At 34.0% G+C, this 19,353-nt stretch overlaps 1 protein-coding gene across 1 annotated transcript in view; it reads right to left on the reverse strand.

The window, feature by feature from the left end:
- Positions 1 to 19,353, reverse strand: part of TTN (titin) — a 249,978-nt gene that overhangs the window by 126,912 nt on the left and 103,713 nt on the right. Inside the window, exons 132-161 of the mRNA XM_074144859.1 lie at positions 19,126 to 19,203; positions 16,935 to 17,018; positions 16,400 to 16,735; positions 14,541 to 14,618; positions 14,262 to 14,336; positions 13,965 to 14,048; positions 13,670 to 13,756; positions 13,055 to 13,135; positions 12,773 to 12,871; positions 12,472 to 12,555; positions 11,452 to 11,556; positions 11,166 to 11,249; positions 10,723 to 10,800; positions 10,397 to 10,480; positions 10,089 to 10,172; positions 9,522 to 9,854; positions 8,786 to 8,866; positions 7,742 to 7,825; positions 7,187 to 7,267; positions 6,449 to 6,532; positions 5,720 to 5,803; positions 5,439 to 5,519; positions 4,270 to 4,350; positions 3,654 to 3,734; positions 3,331 to 3,441; positions 3,057 to 3,137; positions 1,985 to 2,065; positions 798 to 878; positions 469 to 549; positions 60 to 143 (exon numbers count right to left, since the gene is read on the reverse strand). Coding sequence (XP_074000960.1) covers positions 60 to 143; positions 469 to 549; positions 798 to 878; positions 1,985 to 2,065; positions 3,057 to 3,137; positions 3,331 to 3,441; positions 3,654 to 3,734; positions 4,270 to 4,350; positions 5,439 to 5,519; positions 5,720 to 5,803; positions 6,449 to 6,532; positions 7,187 to 7,267; positions 7,742 to 7,825; positions 8,786 to 8,866; positions 9,522 to 9,854; positions 10,089 to 10,172; positions 10,397 to 10,480; positions 10,723 to 10,800; positions 11,166 to 11,249; positions 11,452 to 11,556; positions 12,472 to 12,555; positions 12,773 to 12,871; positions 13,055 to 13,135; positions 13,670 to 13,756; positions 13,965 to 14,048; positions 14,262 to 14,336; positions 14,541 to 14,618; positions 16,400 to 16,735; positions 16,935 to 17,018; positions 19,126 to 19,203 — 3,030 coding nt within the window. The remainder of the gene's footprint in view (positions 1 to 59; positions 144 to 468; positions 550 to 797; positions 879 to 1,984; positions 2,066 to 3,056; positions 3,138 to 3,330; positions 3,442 to 3,653; positions 3,735 to 4,269; positions 4,351 to 5,438; positions 5,520 to 5,719; positions 5,804 to 6,448; positions 6,533 to 7,186; positions 7,268 to 7,741; positions 7,826 to 8,785; positions 8,867 to 9,521; positions 9,855 to 10,088; positions 10,173 to 10,396; positions 10,481 to 10,722; positions 10,801 to 11,165; positions 11,250 to 11,451; positions 11,557 to 12,471; positions 12,556 to 12,772; positions 12,872 to 13,054; positions 13,136 to 13,669; positions 13,757 to 13,964; positions 14,049 to 14,261; positions 14,337 to 14,540; positions 14,619 to 16,399; positions 16,736 to 16,934; positions 17,019 to 19,125; positions 19,204 to 19,353) is intronic.

The raw sequence follows: 19,353 nt of genomic DNA on the forward strand, positions 1-19,353 counted from the left end.
TAGCATTTAGGGAAACAGACTAAAATTTCAGTCCAATTTTATCAGTATTGAACATGTACCTTTAGGTAGTGGAGGTTCTGGTTTTTTAGGAGCTTCAATGTGTACTTTTTCTTCTGAAACCACTTTCTTGGGCACTTCAGGCACTTTAAAGAAAGTAACTAATTTTATTTTTATGAAATTCAAACATACGTCTGCAGTGTTAAGACACTAAGAAGAGGTAAAACTCAGGAAATCAAGAGCATTATTGGGGTTGGATGTGAATATCAACTTTTTTCTTTGCCTACAGAAAATTCTGATTTCTCTCTGAGAAACCTCTGGTGTTGCTCTGAGGTACAGATACCTAAAATACAATTTAAACAACAAAAACATTTTCTAGAACATTTATGGTAAAAGTAAATTACCAATATGTTAAAATGGTACCCCAGACAATGAAGGGTTTTTCTTTCATTAATTGTGTACAACAGTTACCTTTAGTTGGTGGAGGTTCTGGTTTCTTTGGTACTTTGACTGAAACCTCTTCTGGGACCACTTTCTTTGGTACCTCAGGCACTTGAAAAATAGTAATACCTTTTACTACAAGAATTTCATTAACACTAAAGCATAACAACAGAGCAGTATTAGTGAGAACACTAATTAACAAAATCTATGTTTTTCACTCAACACCTTTGTTCACTTGAAAAACCTTTTGACAACAGAAGAAAATTCTAACAGGGATCTTGAGTACTGTCTTTTATAGTGTTAAAACAATAAAAAAGTGATGGTTTTGATTCTGTTAATTTTTTCATAATGACAAGTACCTTTAGGTGGTGGAACTGCTGGTTTTTTAGGCTCCGCAACTGGTATTTTCTCCTCTGCGACTTTCTTGGGAACTTCTGGTACTTTAAAATTAAGAATTATGTTAATACCAAAGAATTAATAATTATGTTAATACTAAGAATTTAGAGAAATTTAAATAACATTAAAGTGGAAAAAGAAACAGACAAAATGACACCAGATAACATCAATTAAACATAATACCCTTTACCAAATAGGCTTTTTGCTCTCAATCTAGATAGGGAGTCATTTGAGAGAAGTAAAAAGGCTACTCCCAAAAATGAAATACAATTGTTTATAAGACAGAAAGATGAGGAAATAGTATCAAAAAGGTCTTATCAGTGAAAGTAATACAAATTATTGCCATAGTTTTATTAACGACAAGTGCCTTTAGCTGATGGTACTTCTGGCTTTTTAGGAACAGCGACTTTGATTTTCTCTTCTGCAACTACTTCCTTGGGTGCTTCAGGCATTTTAAGGAAAGATATTATATGGAATTTTACAGATACGTACAAAACTTTTCCATGGAAATTGCAAAGTAGGGAGATTCTTAATGGAGCCATTGATTTGATATGTTTATTGACTTAAGGTTTTTTTGTGTCCCTGTAAAGTCTGAGGAAACAACTCAGTTTTTTGGAGTTTCTTCACCTCCTATGTTACATTATTTTTCCATTGTATTCAACCACCTCCTGAATCTCTGTTTGACTAAGGCTGCCATTGTCCATTCAGTATTCCTTGTCACATTCTCCTATGCACAATGACTTCTTGGTATCAATTTTTCATCTATACACAGAGCTTTTTCAATTGTGTTAGACATCTGTATCACTGATTTGAAATTATTAAGCTTTCTTTTGGGCCTAATTTTTCACTGTCAGTCAGGAGTATTTCAGATCACAGAAGCCCTGTTTTCTCTTTAAGATTTCTGCTGTGGTTCTTAAGTATCAGTCTCATCCCTGCCGAGCTGTCATCAGTATTTCTAACACACTGGTACACTGATTATAGCTACGATTCAAAAAGAATAATTTTCAAAACAGTAGTATATATAGAACTGTTGGCACAGAGAATAAAAGTAATAGGACAACACAAACAAACTATCAAAAAACTAATCTGCACAATCAAGGGAGAGGGTTTTTTTCTCTTCCAAGTTTTACTTATCTGTGGTGTGATATACCTTTGGCTGCTGGTGGTTCTGCTTTTCTAGGCACAGCAATGGGTACTTTCTCTTCTGGAATTTTCTTGGGAACCTCTGGCACTTTAAAGAAAACAGCATTCATTTTTGTTATATTTAAGGCATTTAAAAATATGAAAATTATTAAAGAGTCTCCCAAGAAGCATATTGGAAAGAAACATAAGATCAGATATAAAAAGAGATACGACAAGCAAAAAATGTTGTATGCTATTACACACTACTGGGTATTTTTTTATAAATGAGAAATAAAGGATAGTTTTTTCTTTTACTATAAACCCTATCGCCCAAGAGAAAGAGAAGTCCGCTCCTCAGAGAGTCACCATTATTGACATATAAGCTTTAGATGGTGTTACTCTTGGCTTTTTACGCAGTGCAACATTTACTTTCTCTTCTGAGATAGATTTCCTATCCGACACTTTAAAGAGATTAGTGTACTTTTAAGAATTACAAAAATAAAACATGCAATACAGAGAATTAAGACAAAACAAGTAGATGTATATTGATAGTATGACAACAGTTACATGTTCTGAAAAGTCTCCGTGGTTCTACTCCTCAGGCAAATAACAGTTTGAAGCGACTTGCTGAGGATCTTTTGTAATGCAGTGCTGACATGCCACACAAACTGCTAGTTCAGTAAGACTTCTAAAATACCTGAATGAATTGTAACAACTGTTTTCTGTGCCTAAGGCTGTTTACATTCAAACTTAAATCAACTGATATCTAAGTTTAGCAGGAGCAATGTGAAAGAGAAAGTGTATATACTTCTTGCTTGAGTATTGAGAGAATTTCTGAGGCTGTTTATGGTACCTATAAACACCCATGAGGTGAAAATATTTGTTCTGTAAATCTCACTGCATGTTGACTCAGCTAGCCTTTTCCTTATTTTTAGTCCTTTTGAGTAGTTTCTGATACAATTTCTGTGCCATCACAATGGATTACTCTTGGGTAGAAGAAATAGACAAACTCAACTAATTTTTAATGATTAAGAACAGCAAAACAAGGGACAGAAGAAATGGGAAGAAAAAGGAGAAGGAAAGGATATGTTGACTGATACCTTTGGCAGGTGGAGCTTCTGGCTTTTTAAGCAGAGGGACAGGTTTCTCTTCAGGAATAGTTATCTTGGGCATTTCAGGCACTTGAAAGATATTTACTGATTTTAGTTTTAATTTTATGACTTAAAGACTTGAGAAACAGGAAAAGGGACATATACAACGTAAATGCCACAAATCTGACATAAGTGGACCATGAACTATTAAATCAGAAACAATGTAAGAAACAGATCAGACATTATTATAAAAGACCTCAGTTCTGTTAAGCTATCAAAGTACCTTTAGGTGGTGGAGATTCTGGTCTTTTAGGCACAGGAGTAGGTTCTGGTTTTTTAGGCACAGCAACAGGCACTTTTTCTTCTGGTACAGCTTTCTTAATGACTGAGGGCGCTTTAAAGATATTAGTTCATTTTAAGAATTTATGTGGAAAGGAAAGACAAGTAATAAAAAATACAGCTTGTAAGATAAGTAAGGTACTAAAAGAATGAACACAAATATTAGTTACATTGAACAAGAACTAAACCATGAACATGAATAATTTAATTTTCCTGGAGATCATGACTTTGCAAATTGCAGGAAGAGATGATGAAGAAGATATATACCTCTAGGTGCTGGAGCCTCTTCTTTTCTAGGTACAGTAGAAATTTCTTCTTCTATGTGCATTTCCTCATAAACTTCATATACTTGAAAGATATTAGTTTAAATACTTAAATTAACTTAGAAATCTTCAGAACATAGACAATGTGAAAGATAAAAACCAAATACAATAAATATTCAAGCTCATCTTAAGATAAACAGGTCTATTTTATATTTGACCTCAAAATTAGGATTCTACCATGATCTGACCTCTACAGCTTGCCAGAAGAAAGATGTGGGATAGTCCTAAACTGAGCTGCTTCCTTGAGTGCAAAGAATTACACCATGTCTATCTAAGCTCTATCACTTTTTTGACTATTTTTTTTCTCCTCAGACTGATCCTAGTGACAGGGTCCCTTGAAATTGTCTCTTTTGCACACAAAGCAAATTTTCCCCTTAAGAACAACAACGGGTGATATAATTTTTAATTTTTTTTAAAAAAATTAATTTCATACTATTGCAGATAACTGAGGCTGCAAACTAAACTCTAGTTTATGGTAGACAATGTTCTCAAAAAAATTAAAGATTTGTATATGAAAATATATTTTTTATCCTTCAAATCCTTCTCAAAATTTCTTGTACCTTTAAGGTGTGAAGCTTCTTCTTTAGGTAGAGCAGGAGGTATTTTTTCTTTGTGGACAGCTTTCTTTTGTACTTCAGGAACTTAAAAATATTGGTTTATTTTAGAAACTTGCATTAGGAAATAAGCAGTACATTTTTGTAAAACAATAAAAAATTCTACTAGCACAACATGAAAATACATGGTATTAACATGTGAATACAACTTAACAACTTAATTCCTAGAATTCACTGTTTTCTAACTCCTAGCACTTACAGGTCTGAATCTGCCCTTCCCTGAAAAGATAGTAGTTAGGGTTGTTTTTTTCTTATCAAAAAATCTTTAGGAATTTTGGCTATTTAAAGGGTTTTATTTTTTTTTTTTAAATTTAAAAATTACCTATAAAAGCAAGGCAAAACTCCAGTGCAATTAAGTAAAAATTATGTTTCAAACTATTGAGTTCTCCAGCACTGGAATTTTCTTACAAAACTATGTTTCTATGAATAAAATTTTGTGGCTTTATATTTTGTCCTGATTTGAAGTCTTACTTTGATCTTGACTTTATTAAAGCCCCTGACATGAATGCAAACAGTGCTTCTACAAAAAGCTTCTACCACAACCTTTTATATTTTTTAAAAAATATATTGTCAGAGAAAGTATTTTGGGAAATAGAAAATGAGACAAGAAGTCAAAAAAATATAAGGCTAACCCCTAGCCCTGCTATGGATTTCCTGTCTACTAAATGTCTTTATATTTGCCTAATTTTTTCTTTTTAAATTTTAAATTCTTGATGCAGACTGTATCAATCTGAGCAACTGCTAACACAAGACAAAAACAAGAACTTATAGAAAATGTTCCTAGATTTTTTTTTCTGCATGATGAGTTAATAATTGTCTTAATAATCGTTTATTAGTTTAACTAGGAAGAAAGAGGCTGAAATATTTTTGGAATTCTTTGTAAATTGTTGCAAAATGGTTATGTTTTTAATTTCTGATCTCCCTGTATGTATATTCTCTTTCTAAGATAAAACAAACAAACAGACAAAATTTACTTTTACAACAAGAGATCAAATGGAAGAAAACTGTATATAACACCTGGTCATGTTGTTCAAGAAAAACAAGCATGTTGGGTTTCTCATTTGGTACTTCACTTTTGAAAGAGGCTAGAGAAAATACTTTTGGAGGTCATGTACCTTTAGCTGGAGGAGCTATTTCTGTAGGTACAGCAGCAGGTATTTTCTTCAGTGGGACAGTTTTCTTTGACACTGCAGGTACTTCAAAGACATTACATTTGTTTAAGAACATTGTAATACACAAAATTTAAGTAACACAGAAGCAATGACAGATGCATAACATCTAAGGAAACATTAGAATGAACACATTAGATAACAGATTATTACACAGATGGAATGACAAAGAAGAATAATTTGTAGGAAACATATTGCTTTATAGATTGCTTGAATAGTTGGTGTACCTTTAGCTGCTGGAGCTTCTGGTTCACTAGGAATAATAACAGGGACTTTTTCTTCTGTTGGAACTTCTCTGTGAACTTCAGGCTCTTTAAAGATATTAGTTTATTTTACATATTTTAATATTATTTACAGGACAGGATTAGAAAGACAACTTATAATGCGAAAATGTAGACATGTATACGGACAAAGGGCTGTTTGACTATAAATTGTTTCAATATCTCATTTCAGCCTGATCATTTACCTACTATTTCTAGAAGTGACCATTCCCAATTAATAAAATACAAGTTCACAGAATATTTCATTTTATTTTCTAGTTACTTAGTTCTGTGTATTAGATACAAATTGTAATTGAATTTCACATGTCCTCATCTGGTGTTAAGTGTACGCCAGCTCAAAAATTAATTCTTATTCAGGATGGCTCTCACACCAGTGTCTACTTAAGTTCATTTCTTTGGTCTAATGTGACTGAAGTGCTTTCCTGGATCAGAAACTTAGCTTCTCTCTTATTTATTTTTGTTTCTACCATTAATAGATGGGAAAAAAACATTTTAAAATGCTAAGGCGTAACTAAATCTGAGGGAAGAGAGGGTCTCAAAGTCATGGATGAGAGTTACTTTTAAATAATTTTAAAAAAATTAATTGAAAATGTCTTATATTTTACAGAACAATCTAGAGCATGAATTGATATATTCTCTGCAATTTACTGATTGGTAAAGGTGTCGTTGATGTACCTTCATACAAAGGAGGCTCCTCTTCTCTAGGAATAATGGCGGGTACTTTCTCTTCAAGGGCAGGTCTCTTATGAAACTCGGGAACTTCAAAGATATTAGCTTTCTTTTAGTAATCTCAAAATAATTTTCAACTTTTAAAATCCCAAACAGAAATAAACCCAGAAAACTAGGTTCTTTTGAAGTCCCAAATACAGTGCCTTTTCAAGAATAAAATATTATACAGTTCTAGAAATGTCTTGCTGGAACAATTAATTATGTGAAGAAATTTATAGTTTCTGCTCTCAAAGAGCATAATCCATTTGCTTTTCTCATTGTCTCATCATGTTTTTCTTTCTGATATATGTAACAGCTTTGAGGGTTTTAACTTACTAACTCTTGCCCTATTACTTCACCTGTATCATGACCAACGCATTGGCTTCAAAACCCCAGTTTAAGCTAAATTCACAACTATATTACAAATATAAAAGCACTGTACTGGTAGTGTAAGTAATGATACCTCCCCTCAGCATGTTTTAATTCATAAATAAATGTTTTTACTGTTTAGCACACACATAGCACAATATCTGAAATGTTTTCCTCAGAGATTTCAATTTATCACTGAGAGCTGAATCTGCACTGAGAGACTAGATACTCTTGCCACGGTGTAATGAGCATGAGGACCATTTTAGAAGGTGTTAGTTGGAAAAAACAACACAAGTATTTCCTTTCCATAAAATCTCATATCAAAGGTTCCTTTACCTTTCATTGGTGGAACTTCTATTGCAGGTGTATGTGTAGGTTTCTTTTCTTCAGGGACAGTTCTTTTGACAACAGCTGGCCCTTTAAGATATAATTTACTTTTAGGGCTTTCAAAGTTATTTGGAAGAAGTTAGAAAGAAGAAGAGAAAATCTAAGAAGGAAGATTCATGAAACAACAAAGAATTAAATGCTCCTTGAAAGAACATCTATGTTATGAAGATTAGGCAGAAGAATGACATATTAAAAAAATATTCTTGACAGATGGTCATATATTTGTATGGTGGAATCTCCTCCTTTTAGAAGAAACAAAAATATTATTTCTTTCTGAACTACTTTCATATGTAGCTGAATGACAGAACACAGTTTTTTAAAGAGACTCACATATTTTCAACAAATAACTTGAAACCAACAGGCAAAAAAAGACTCAATCACAAACAGTTGAAAAAAAACACTGTGGGGACATAAAACATATGCACATCTTTTTCAACAAATAATGACGACAAAAGACTAAAGTCAGACTTCATGATTCATGAGGACAATGCAGACTAAGTATACCTTTAGCTGGCGGAGTAATTTCCTTTTTAGGAACAGCAGGTAGTCCTTTTTCTTTTGGAACAGGTTTCTTCGGCGCCACTGGCACTTTAAAGACATTGGTGTTTTTTTTGAGATATTTTGCAGTATGAATATTAATTAAGAATAGAAGTTAAACAAGAAGCAAACAATTCAAAGAGTCAAAAAATTTAGAAAAATACAAAATACAGTATCCTCAATTGCTACTGAGTGATGACCTTGCAGGCCACCAATCTGGACTACTTTGCTTGGATTCACACAGCTAGAGTCTTCAGTATTCACTGAAACAAAAACATTGCTCTTGTTGGGTGAACTTTTCACTGGGATAAGTCTTAACAATTAGGTTTCATGAACTATCAGCTCTAGTTAATGCCAGCTGAGAATATGGTAAGGTTTTAAGTTCCTATTAACTAACTCCAAGTCTATATGCAAAAAAACTCCAACCCTTTTCTACTGGTTTTGTTCTGATAGTTCATATGAGAAACAACTATAAAAGTTAGCACAAAATTAATTTCTTGCAAATTAAGTGCTCTGCACAGATTACAGAGCTCCAGACCAGTACAGAAACTCTACTAGCATCCACTGACAATTGCTATTCATTACACTTATCTTTTGTAGAGCCTGATACAAAGAATATCTATTAAGAGTATATTCACTCCGGCACATCATTAGGTTGAAGAAGGTCCTAATTTTTTAGGATTCTGTAGAAAACTAGAGTTTTGCTGATATCGCACTATAGCTCAACAGACTTTTATTAATTTATACATCTGCTTGTTTTCAATGATTAATTATTAAACATCACTAATGTTGTGACAGCAAAAATTAAATTTTGAAAGTCCTGCCTGCACTTTCTTTGTCCTCAGGAAATAATTTGTCTCAGTTTTGATTTGTTAAAGAAATATTATTTTTTTAGTAACTTAATCCCTGTCTTTGACTGTACTGCAAAAAAAAAAAGTTCAGAATAGGCAAATTACTGGATTTGGGGATTCAGAAGGCTGTGTTTTTAAATTTATCTAATAGCTGATGTACCTTTAGCTGGTGGAGCTTCTTTTTTAGGAACAGGAACAGGTACTTTTTCTTCTGGCAGAGGTCTTTTAGGCACCTCAGGCACTTTAAAAAATATTTCATTATGGATTTTAAGTTATTTATGAGGAATTACAAAAGATACAAAGACAAGCAGAAAACAGATACAAGCAAGCAGAGCAATCACACATTTGTAGAGGAACCTCCTCATCATTTATGCAGAGACAACTGAACAGCTACTTATGTCAGAGTTCTTGAGCAATGAAAGCTAAGGAATATCAGTGTACATCTTTCTGGTATGTTACAGATGCACTTTATCTTTGGCACAAGGGATCCCATGTTCATAAATTTAAATGATGAGAAAGTAGGTCCTACATGATTTTAACATCACTGTAACTCATAGGAGCTAACCTGGGCAAAATAAACAAATACTGACACATAAAAATATTTAATTCAGGCTGAAGCTGAACTGCATCAGAAAGTCTTCATTTACATTGCTTGTGTCATATCTACACTAGCACAGTCTTGGGCCGGCAGATAGGGAATCTTCCCGTTCCACTCTGAAGGGAAGAATTCCTTAGGAAGGAGTAGTAGAGAAACGATCTTTGAATGGTTTTATCATTACCAGCAAAAGACACATAGGAATACCAATGGGGAAAAATATAAACAAACACCCAAAGGAGGCTTAAGCAGCAGCTGGGAACTTAACAAACTGCAACAATAAAGAAATCATGACTTGTACCTATAGCTGGTTGGATTTCATAAGCCTCCTCGTATACCTCCTCATATTTCTCATAGATCTCTTCCTTCTCCTTAAACTCATACTTTTCATAGACATCTTTCTCCTCAGCTTCCTCTTCATATTCCTGTTCCTGAATCTCCTTATATCTCTCAGGTTCTTCAGGTTCCTCATATGCCTCAATTTCTTCAGTTTCCTGAACCTCTTCAAATTCTTCAATACTTTCATATGTCTCATACTTCTCATACTCTTCATATGCATACTCATACTTCTCTACCACAGGAGCAGGAGCAGGGACTTTTTCTTTCCGGACAAGCTTCTTGGATACTTCGGACACTTCAGAAACAGTATTATTGTTTAAAAACAGTATTATTATTTTTTAAAATTAATTAATTTTTTTTACAGTTAGTCAAGATGATCCACACAGAACAGAAAATGTACATGATAACCACAAGCATAAGTTGCATTAAAATATAAGAACATGCTTCTGAAACAGTGTATAAAATACAAAAGATTTCAGAAATAAGGAGGAAAAACAAAACTTTGAGAGGATTAAGAAGAAATGTGTACCTTTAGTTGGTGCTGGTTCTTTGGGTTTGGGCACAACAGCTGGCACTTTCGCTTCTGCAACAGCTCTTTTACGCACCTCAGGGGCTTTAAGGATATGGATTACTTTTAGGAATTTTAAAAAACACTTTAAAGCAGTATAAGTAAAAAAGCACAAGAAACAGAGCTCTATGACTCTACAATGTGAACGTTGTAATGAAGAGTTGCAACATAAATTCAAGCAGAAATCTCATACAACAAAGACAAACGTTAGAAGAAGGCCAAGAGTGTTTTTTGGCATAAGTATTAATTATAGTCAGAAGTACATATACCTTTTGCAGCTGGAACCTCCACTTTTTCAGGGGGGGCAACAGGTACCTTCTCTTCAGGAACAACCTTCTTGGGCATCTTGGGTACTTTAAAGATAGGACCCAACTTCAGTGATCTTTCGTACGTTTTTTAAACAGACACAAACCCAGAAGCTTACAAACAGCAGAACAGAAAGTTGCAGACAAACAAATAGTGTAGTGACAAATATAATACAAGACAGACATACTAAAAAGTCCCTTGCTAAACTACACTTGGAGTGTACTACATTGCTAAACTACATTGAAGAATGTCATCTATTAATGATAACAGCATTTACAAACTGCAATACCTTTGGCTGGTGGAGCTGGCACCTTTTTAGGAACAGGTTCTTTCTCTTCAGGAATGGGTTTCTTGGGTATCTCAGGCACTTTAAAGACATTATTTTTTTTTAAGAATGTCATCCGCCAGTAGTGTGAGAAAGACAACAGAAAATATATACAAACAGACATAATGAAATAAGAACTGATCTGCAGAATATATTTTAAATGTTTTAAAGATGAAACAGAAATAAAACCAAGACACTTTATATTGATAGGCAGACTTCTTGAACAAGTCAAATAATTTTAGAGCTCATTTTCGCTAGGAATTTGACAGGCACTCTGAGACATCAATACAGAAAAACAACAGGGACACAAAACTAACATAAAAAATAAACAAAACAATAATAATAATAAATAGACACACTGAATGAGAATAACAACACATTGTTCTCCTAGGTATTACTTTATGTACCTTTTGCTGGAGAAGGCTCCTGTTTCTCAGGAGTGGGTACAAATGGTTTTTCTTTTGGGACAGGTTTCTTAGGAATCTCTGGCTCTTTAAAGATATTATTTTGCAAACACATTTTAAAATTACTTTCAGAGCATTAAAAACATGAAAAAAACATGAACATCACAAAACAACACAAGCTCCCCCAAAAGATTGTTAAGATTTACATAGAACTTACAACAGGAAATAAAGATGAATTTTAATGAACCTAAAAGATCTCATGAGTAACTTGCAAGAAAAGTTTGTGTACCTTTTGCTGGTATAGTTTCCTCTGGAATAATTTCCTCCTCTTCTTGCTCAGGAACAAAAATGGGAACCTTTTCTTCAGGGGCAACTTTCTTTGCCACCTCAGGCACTTTAAAGATATTATTTTAAGAATTTTACTTTCACAACATCACAAAGAAAAATTCAGAACATAAAACACAAGGACACCAACTGTAAAGTAACAACAATAATAAAAATAAGGGAAACTCCATTTGTTATTTTTCACTCCCTGAAAACAGCAAAGTGCAATTGGGTTATAAGAATTATATGAGGATTATCTCTTCTGCCCAATTGTTAAAATTACAGAGTATCATTGCCAATGGAAAATATTAGCAAGATATGCTACAAATGAGAGGTTGTAGAAGACAACCAGCATCTAATTTTTTACCTAAAAATCTTCCAGTGTCTGCTTTTCAATTTTTTTCTAAAAATCTCAGCTGCTGAGGTAGAATTTACTCAGCATCAAAGGGTGGCCTCTGCAGCAGTCTGCCTCCACTTTGAATTTGCCATTCAGGGTATATCTTTGAGTTATTTGTATGGTCAGTTGTGATTTGATTTTATTTTTATAAAAGTTTAGCTAAAAGACTTGAGATTTTAGCATACTCTTAAGGTACATATCAGAATGGTTTCCCTGAATTGAAGAATTTCCAGGTAAAGGTCCATAAAATATTATTTCAGGTACTTTGTTTAAGTGAAATTTAAATTAATTTAAATATTAGTTCTGAATAATGATGTCACAATGAATTATTTCATATACAGCAATCACTTAAAATGGAAAACGAGTAGATCATTCGAGGCCTGATTCTCAGGCCACTGAAGTCAATTACAAAATAGAGAATCAAGCCCTACCTGAGACCAAACACCGCTTGCTACAGGGAAGCAGCAGGTTGCTAGAACCAAGGTTCTCACTTTACATGAGTGTGAATTGATTTTTAAAATGAGGTTCCACTGAAATATGAGAATGTAAGGGAAAGGAATTATCTACATACTCCACAATGTGATATACCTTTAGCTGGTGGAATTTTCTTTACTTTAGGAACTGCAACAGGTACTTTTTCTTCTGGGACAGCTCTCTTGGGCACCTCTGGCACTTTAAAGATATTGTTTTGATAAGAAAATTTCTATTACTTTTAGACCATCAAAACTACTAAAATCACAGAACAAAGTCACAAAGACAAAAAAGATAAAGAAAACCCCTCAGAAGGATGTTTAAGGTTTACATCCAGCTTAAAACAATCAATAGAGATGAAGATCTTTTAATGAAATGAACAAAGCTCGCTGATAGTTTTCAAGAAGGAATGGTGTACCTTTTGCTGGTATCTCTGGAACATGTTCCTCTTCCTCCTCTTCTTCTTCAGGAGCAAAAATAGGTACCTCTTCAGGGGAAGGTCTTGGTATTTCTGGCACTTTAAAGATAGCATGTAATTGTAGAAAACTTAGACACAACATCAGAAACTGAGAGACAAGTTACACAGAATCAAGTATGTTTGTCACAAACTGCTATGATACTTCAGTTGAATTCTAACAATGAACATACAAACACAATAAGAACCATCATCCACATGTTCAGTTGAGATAAGAAGAGATACCTTTGACTGGTGGAGGTTCTGGCTTTTTATGTACAGGGACAGGTACTTTCTTTTCTGGAACTTTCTTGGGCACTTCTGGCACTTTAAAGACATTTTTATTTAAGAAATTAATTTTCAATGTAACATAAAACATAGTAAATTGGTAACTGTATAACTGATATTAAGATAACTACACAAATATGGTAAAATTTAATTGTGTGTGAAAGACAACACTGATTTTATCCACAGATCTATGGACAGATGCAAACTTACAAACATACAGACTACGGCATTAGAAATTGGTGTAGTAAGGCTAAGGGGGAAGTCTAGATATTTAGGTACATTGTTTATCTTTTGGAGCATTTGTTTTTGAAACAGCAAGTAATTCTAAATAATTTAGATAGATAAGATCCAAAAGACAGAGATGATCCAAGACACGTAGAACTTTTTTCAAACTGAGAATAAACATAGCACTCATGAGTAACAGAAACAGCCACAATACAGTGTCCTGATCAAACATAGGTCAGTTAGTGGTTCAGTATCACACTAGGACGAGGAATGAGACCGTTACTTGCAGCTTTCTAAAGCTGAAGAAACAAAACTAGAAATATGCAGTTGAAATAGAAACTGGTATACCTTTGGCTGCTGGAGGTTCTTCCACTTTTTTAGGCACTGGGACAAGTACCTTCTCTTCTGGCACAGGTTTCTTTGGTACTTCAGGCACTTAAAGATATTATTGTAGTTTAAGAATTTCATTTTTGAACCATAAGGTAAAGAACATGAATCAATGATATGAATCAATAAAGTAGCATGACAAAGAAGAATTGTCAAGAACAGAAAATACTCTTAACTCTACATTACATTAAAGAGGAAAGGTGAACAAAGACCAATTCTTAAAATATTTAACGCATTCAGTCAAGAGCTGATATACCTTTGGCTAGTGGAACTTCCTTCTTTTTTGGTACAGGAACAGGAACCTTCTCTTCTGGCACAGGTTTCTTCGGCACTTCTGGAACTTAGTAAGATATTATTGTAAATTGAACTTGGCATAAGGATCTAAACCACCATGACTTACAAGCCAGTGACGCTAAACAATTTAACACAAACAAGCAGAACAAGAATTCTTAAGAGCAACAATCCTTTTACTATCCTAGTGTTTAATATAAGCGAGAAGATAAATGAAGTCTAGAAGACCTTTCTGATGACAACAAATTACAAGTTCATATACCTTTAGCTGGGGGAGCTTCCTTCTTGGGCACTTGGACTTTCTTTTCAGGTACAGGTTTCTTTGGCATCTCAGGCACTTCAAAAACATTATTTTGGTTAAAAAATAAGCAACAAGCTAGTCAAAACAGAAATGAAACAAAAAAGACAGCAACACAAACACTTCATATGAAGAGCCCCCTCCAAAAAGAACAGAAAAAAGCAATGATTGAGTAAGGCATCTGAAAAATACTGTGGATTACAAATCAGAGGATGTCTGCTAACATAAAGAGATGATATATACCTTTTGCTGGAGGAGCTTCTTTTTTCTTCAGAATAGGTATTTTTTCCTCTGGAACAGGCTTCTTGGGAACATCAGGCACTTGAAAGATACCGTTAATGGTTTAGGTATTTACTTCTAAAACACCAGGAACATAAATTGCAAACAAACATCACAAGTACATACCCAAAACACATGGCCATAATTTAACATGTTTTGAACATTAAGACAAAATAAAATAGCAAACAGATTATATTAACTGCTATTATGTCCATTCTCCCTGCACAGGCATTAAGGCCATCAATAAAAATGGTTTTAACATCAAGGGCTTATTTGCTGATCAAAAGATTGAGTTAAGACAGAGTTTGACTGTTTAGAACTGGCTATTAAAGAAGATTAAGAAGTGCCATGATGAGGAAACTTGCAAACATACAATATTTTTTCTTCCTCCAATTTTTGGATATTTATTACAAACGTTGTAATAAAAAACTACTTTAATTGCTGCATTAGGTTTTTAGTGGTTTTACTCTTTACTCCTTTTTTTCCTCTAGAGCTATGATCCTAATGCTTCTCAGGCATGTAATAGTTTGCTTCTGATCATCTTGAATAAGCCAATTTTGTATATTTATTGAATAAATATTGCTGATTACATTTTCTTCCTCAGAAATTTCCAAGAGCTTTCTACATGTAAAAAGCAAGGACACCAGGTTTATCAATTGATTTACTTCAAACACAGAACTGTGGACACATTATAAGTAGCCAGCAGTTTATACCACAATTTGTTGGGTAATGGCAATGTTTATGAGTGGTTTACTTAGATGAAAAAAATTAAATCTGAAGAAAGTTTGGAGCACCTACGAATTAAACTTAATTACTATGATAGGGTCAAAGGAGATTTTAGCTAACTCTAATCTTCCTGTTCAGGATTAACCTGGCTTTTGCAGTGTACAGCCTGGCCTTTTCTTTACTAGGAAAAATGTGCTAATATATATGTCAAAATTCTAGTGCAAACAATGTTAAATATAGTTTTGACATTGATTAATTAGTCAAAAGAAATTCTGAACTTCTTTTTGGGAAGAGACACTATGGAGTGATTTGAATCAGGACTGGAAAATATACATTTTTAAGGACTCTTAGATGATTATGTAATTTTTGAAAAATGGATATAGTTAGTCTATATCTTTATATTATAATGTAGAAAGGCTTTATTACCAAGATCTTGGTGTGACTTAGTTGTCCTCTCTAAATAGTGAATGGTATGTTCATCCTGTACCGATGATGTTGAAAATTTGCACCAGTAACATAAAAATTATTCCTAAGGAAAACAGTTTAATCTAAAAGTATTTACATGTGGTAATTTAATAGAACATTTATATGTCTTTGCTTTCCATGAAGATATATTATTCTCTTCAAGAAATAAATAAACAACAGCTATAGGGTTTTCAAAGGCGTCTGAGAGGAAGTCAATGAGACTTGTGTTCCTAAATCACTTATTTTCAAGTACCCTACCTATTTTCTAGATAAGCAATTTTTTTGTCTGTGATTGCACAATTCTCATAAATATTTCAAAGTATTTCAAGCACAGCCTGATAGCAAAATTTCATCCAGATGAGGATGAAATAAAGTTCGGTTAAATTTTCTTAATTTCATTCAGGAAACATTTCTTAATGTTTCATTCAGGAAACATTTAAATTTATAGAGGCAGTATTAAAGAATAGACATACAGCCATTGCACATTTTCTACACTATATACTAATCATTAAACATCTTGAAAAAAGGCACACTGTAAAGCACACTGGAACATATTGAAACAAAAAATTGGTACATTAACAGAATGAAAATATACAACTTTTTCTCACACAAATCCTAAAATTAAAGTATACCTCTAACTGGTGGAGGAGCCTTCTCTTCATACTGGGGAACTTCTGATTCTTCCTCCTCGTATTCAGGAACTTCCTCTTCATAGTAAGCAGCTTCTTCTTCATAATGGGTGACTTCTTCCTCTTCATATTGAGGAACTTCTTCATACTGAGAAACTTCTTCCTCATAGTGACTAACTTCTTCATAACGGTGGACTTCCTCCTTGTAATGGATTACTTCCTTCTCATATCTGGTGGCTTCTTCCTCTTCGTATTTTGGAATCTCTTCTTCCTCTTCATACTGAGGCACTTCAACATATACTTTTTCTTTTCGGACAACTGTCTTGCGTACTTCAGGCACTTAAAAAGATATCAATTAAAAGAATCTTAAAATTTAGCACATATATCTTACTAATAATAAGGATCACAAGGCATTGTCAAATAAGAATTTAATCAAAGGAAGAACATTGCATAGAAAACAAGTCAATATTCACTGTACATGGAACACACAAGACAGAAAACACATCTATACCGTGTTTTAATACTCTGTCCAATATACCTTTGGCTGGTGGTCTTGCCATTTTTTTTGGAGGATAAATTGGTACTCTTTCTTCAATGATAGCCCTCTCTGGTACATCAGGCACTTAAAAGATACAGTACATTTACATTTAAGTAATTTTGAAAGTGTTGTTTAAAAGAAAAAATATTCTTGGCAAGAAACACAAAAAGATATCTTACAAATACATGACTGATATGTAAAAGACAAGTGTGCTTATTGATACTGGACATATAATTATTGAAGTCATTAGGCTGCTATTGAATTAAGTAACAATGAACATCTCAAGATCCCAATAGAAACAACTGATATGATTCCTGCTTCATCCCCTGCTGTCAGCAGTGAAGTTAAGCTTGATAGTCGGTGGAACTCAAAATCCAAATTCAACCAATTACAAAATCACTAAATCCTGCTATCCTCTGGCAGTTCCTCTCTACAGCAGTGACACTTTGCACTACGTAATAGACCAAGAGTCCTCAATCACTGGTAACAAAAGATTTGCATAGGAAACACTAGATGAAGATGAGGGAGTATATAGAGAAAAACTTCATGAGTGACTGACAATGGATAAGAGCTCTGGTCTAATTAAAGGCAAGAGAATTAATTGCTCAGTGAGGAAGGTATTTTTTTTATTCAGTTGATTGCTTTACAAAGTGGCTTGTTAGTTCAAGGATGGCAAGGAGCCTTTCCCTATAAGAGTAGGAAAATTTCCAAAAGATTAAGGTGTGAATATGTTCAGTTTTTAAGATTTATTCAGGAAGGAATGCATGCTATGTTTAAGCAGTATATTCTCTTTTTCAGAACTGCAATGCATGGGTTTTGTCTTCTGAGGCAGATGTCTTGGGAAATTTTTGACCAATATAACTGGAAACTGCACAGAAACTTACCCTAGCATTTTAGTGTCTGGGAGACTACTAGACTTGCCAAGACAATAACTTTGGCATTTTCTTAACAGATTGGAGATCCCTTCTGATCTTCTTAAGAGATGGAATCCATTCTGCAGTGACAGATTTGAGAATTTCTACATGCTTCCTTCCTAACAAGCTACAGTATGCATAGATGAGTGTCTGCAGCAAGTCTTGATGCTTGCTAAGTGGATGTTACTTTTAGGGCAATGTGAAGATTGACCAGCTCTTTAAATATTTTCTGGCAGAGCCCTGATTGATATTTGATTGTAAGTGCCAGGTACATATGCATTTGAAAACTTAAACTGAAACTGGAACTGGTAATTTTGGTTGATTTGATAACAAAATCTGCATTATGCATGAGTGTCCTTGCCAGGAAGCTCAGGTTCCTTTGGATTCTTTTGTCCTAGCTTCAACACCTCTATTTGGTATCCCATGGGAGAACTGTTGCATTTAATGTCCTTCTGCCGTGACCCGTTTTTTCCAGACCAGCTGGTATGTTACTCCTACCTTACAGAAAGCCAGTCAAAGATCCTCTGCCATACTCCTCTTAGTACTCATGATCTACCTGTCCCCGCATCATTCTCCAACAGAGAGACTAAATAGATTATTTAACTTCACTCTGATGTGATTGTTTTAATCTTTCGTGATATGACTATGATAATGCTGTTTATCAAAAGCAGCAGATCTGAAAGTAGTAAGTATGCGGAATCTTGTGTCTCTTTTTTTCACAAATCAATAGATTGCCTCCAAAAGTGATAGATCAATGAATTTTCTTCCAAAGTTGTGGACTTTATTCAAAGCCCTTGAACTGGCAGGCCCAATATCTGGGATTATGCTAAGTATCTCAGCCAGGCAGGTAACAGCAGAGGTAAAGATTTTTACTTTGATCTTCAGATTTATGTTGGGAGTTGCTGTCACAGACCAGGAAAGCACAGGCTTTCTTTTCAGAAGAGGAAAGCATGTTAATATAAATGAAGGAAAAGGCTGCCTTTTTTTCCCCTTAAAGATTGAACAGGTAGCAAGATTTGCAAAGGAGGACCTAGTGAAATGGTTGGGCTGGCACAATAAAAACAGCAGTAAGCCAGGAGGAAAGATTTAAGCCTTTTGGGAGAATGGAATATTGTCCTGTGGTATTCTACAAGTGTCACTTTCAGGATAAACTGGCAAACTGCACAGGACATGAAATTGTGTTTTGTTGGGCTTTTTGTTTGTTTATTTGGTTGGGTTTTTTTTAAGTGGATGTTAAAATCTAAATTTGGACACAGAATATTTTGGTCCATTCATACCTGTGTATGAAATCTCCTCTTCTGTGTGAAGAGAAATGGATACTTCTTCTGACATAGCCCAGTGTTCTTCTGTTGGCACTTCAAAGACAGAGTCTAACATTAATATTTTTCTCTGGTGCAATATTATGTACAATAACAAATATCCCATTTGGGGTTTCCTAGACAACTAGTTATTATTTCCTCCCGCACCCAGAGTAATTGGGAAAAATATGTCTCTAGTGTTTCTCA

The sequence above is a fragment of the Numenius arquata genome, chromosome 3 (assembly GCF_964106895.1).
Source record: "Numenius arquata chromosome 3, bNumArq3.hap1.1, whole genome shotgun sequence".
In the NCBI taxonomy this organism is placed as follows: Eukaryota; Metazoa; Chordata; class Aves; order Charadriiformes; family Scolopacidae; genus Numenius; species Numenius arquata.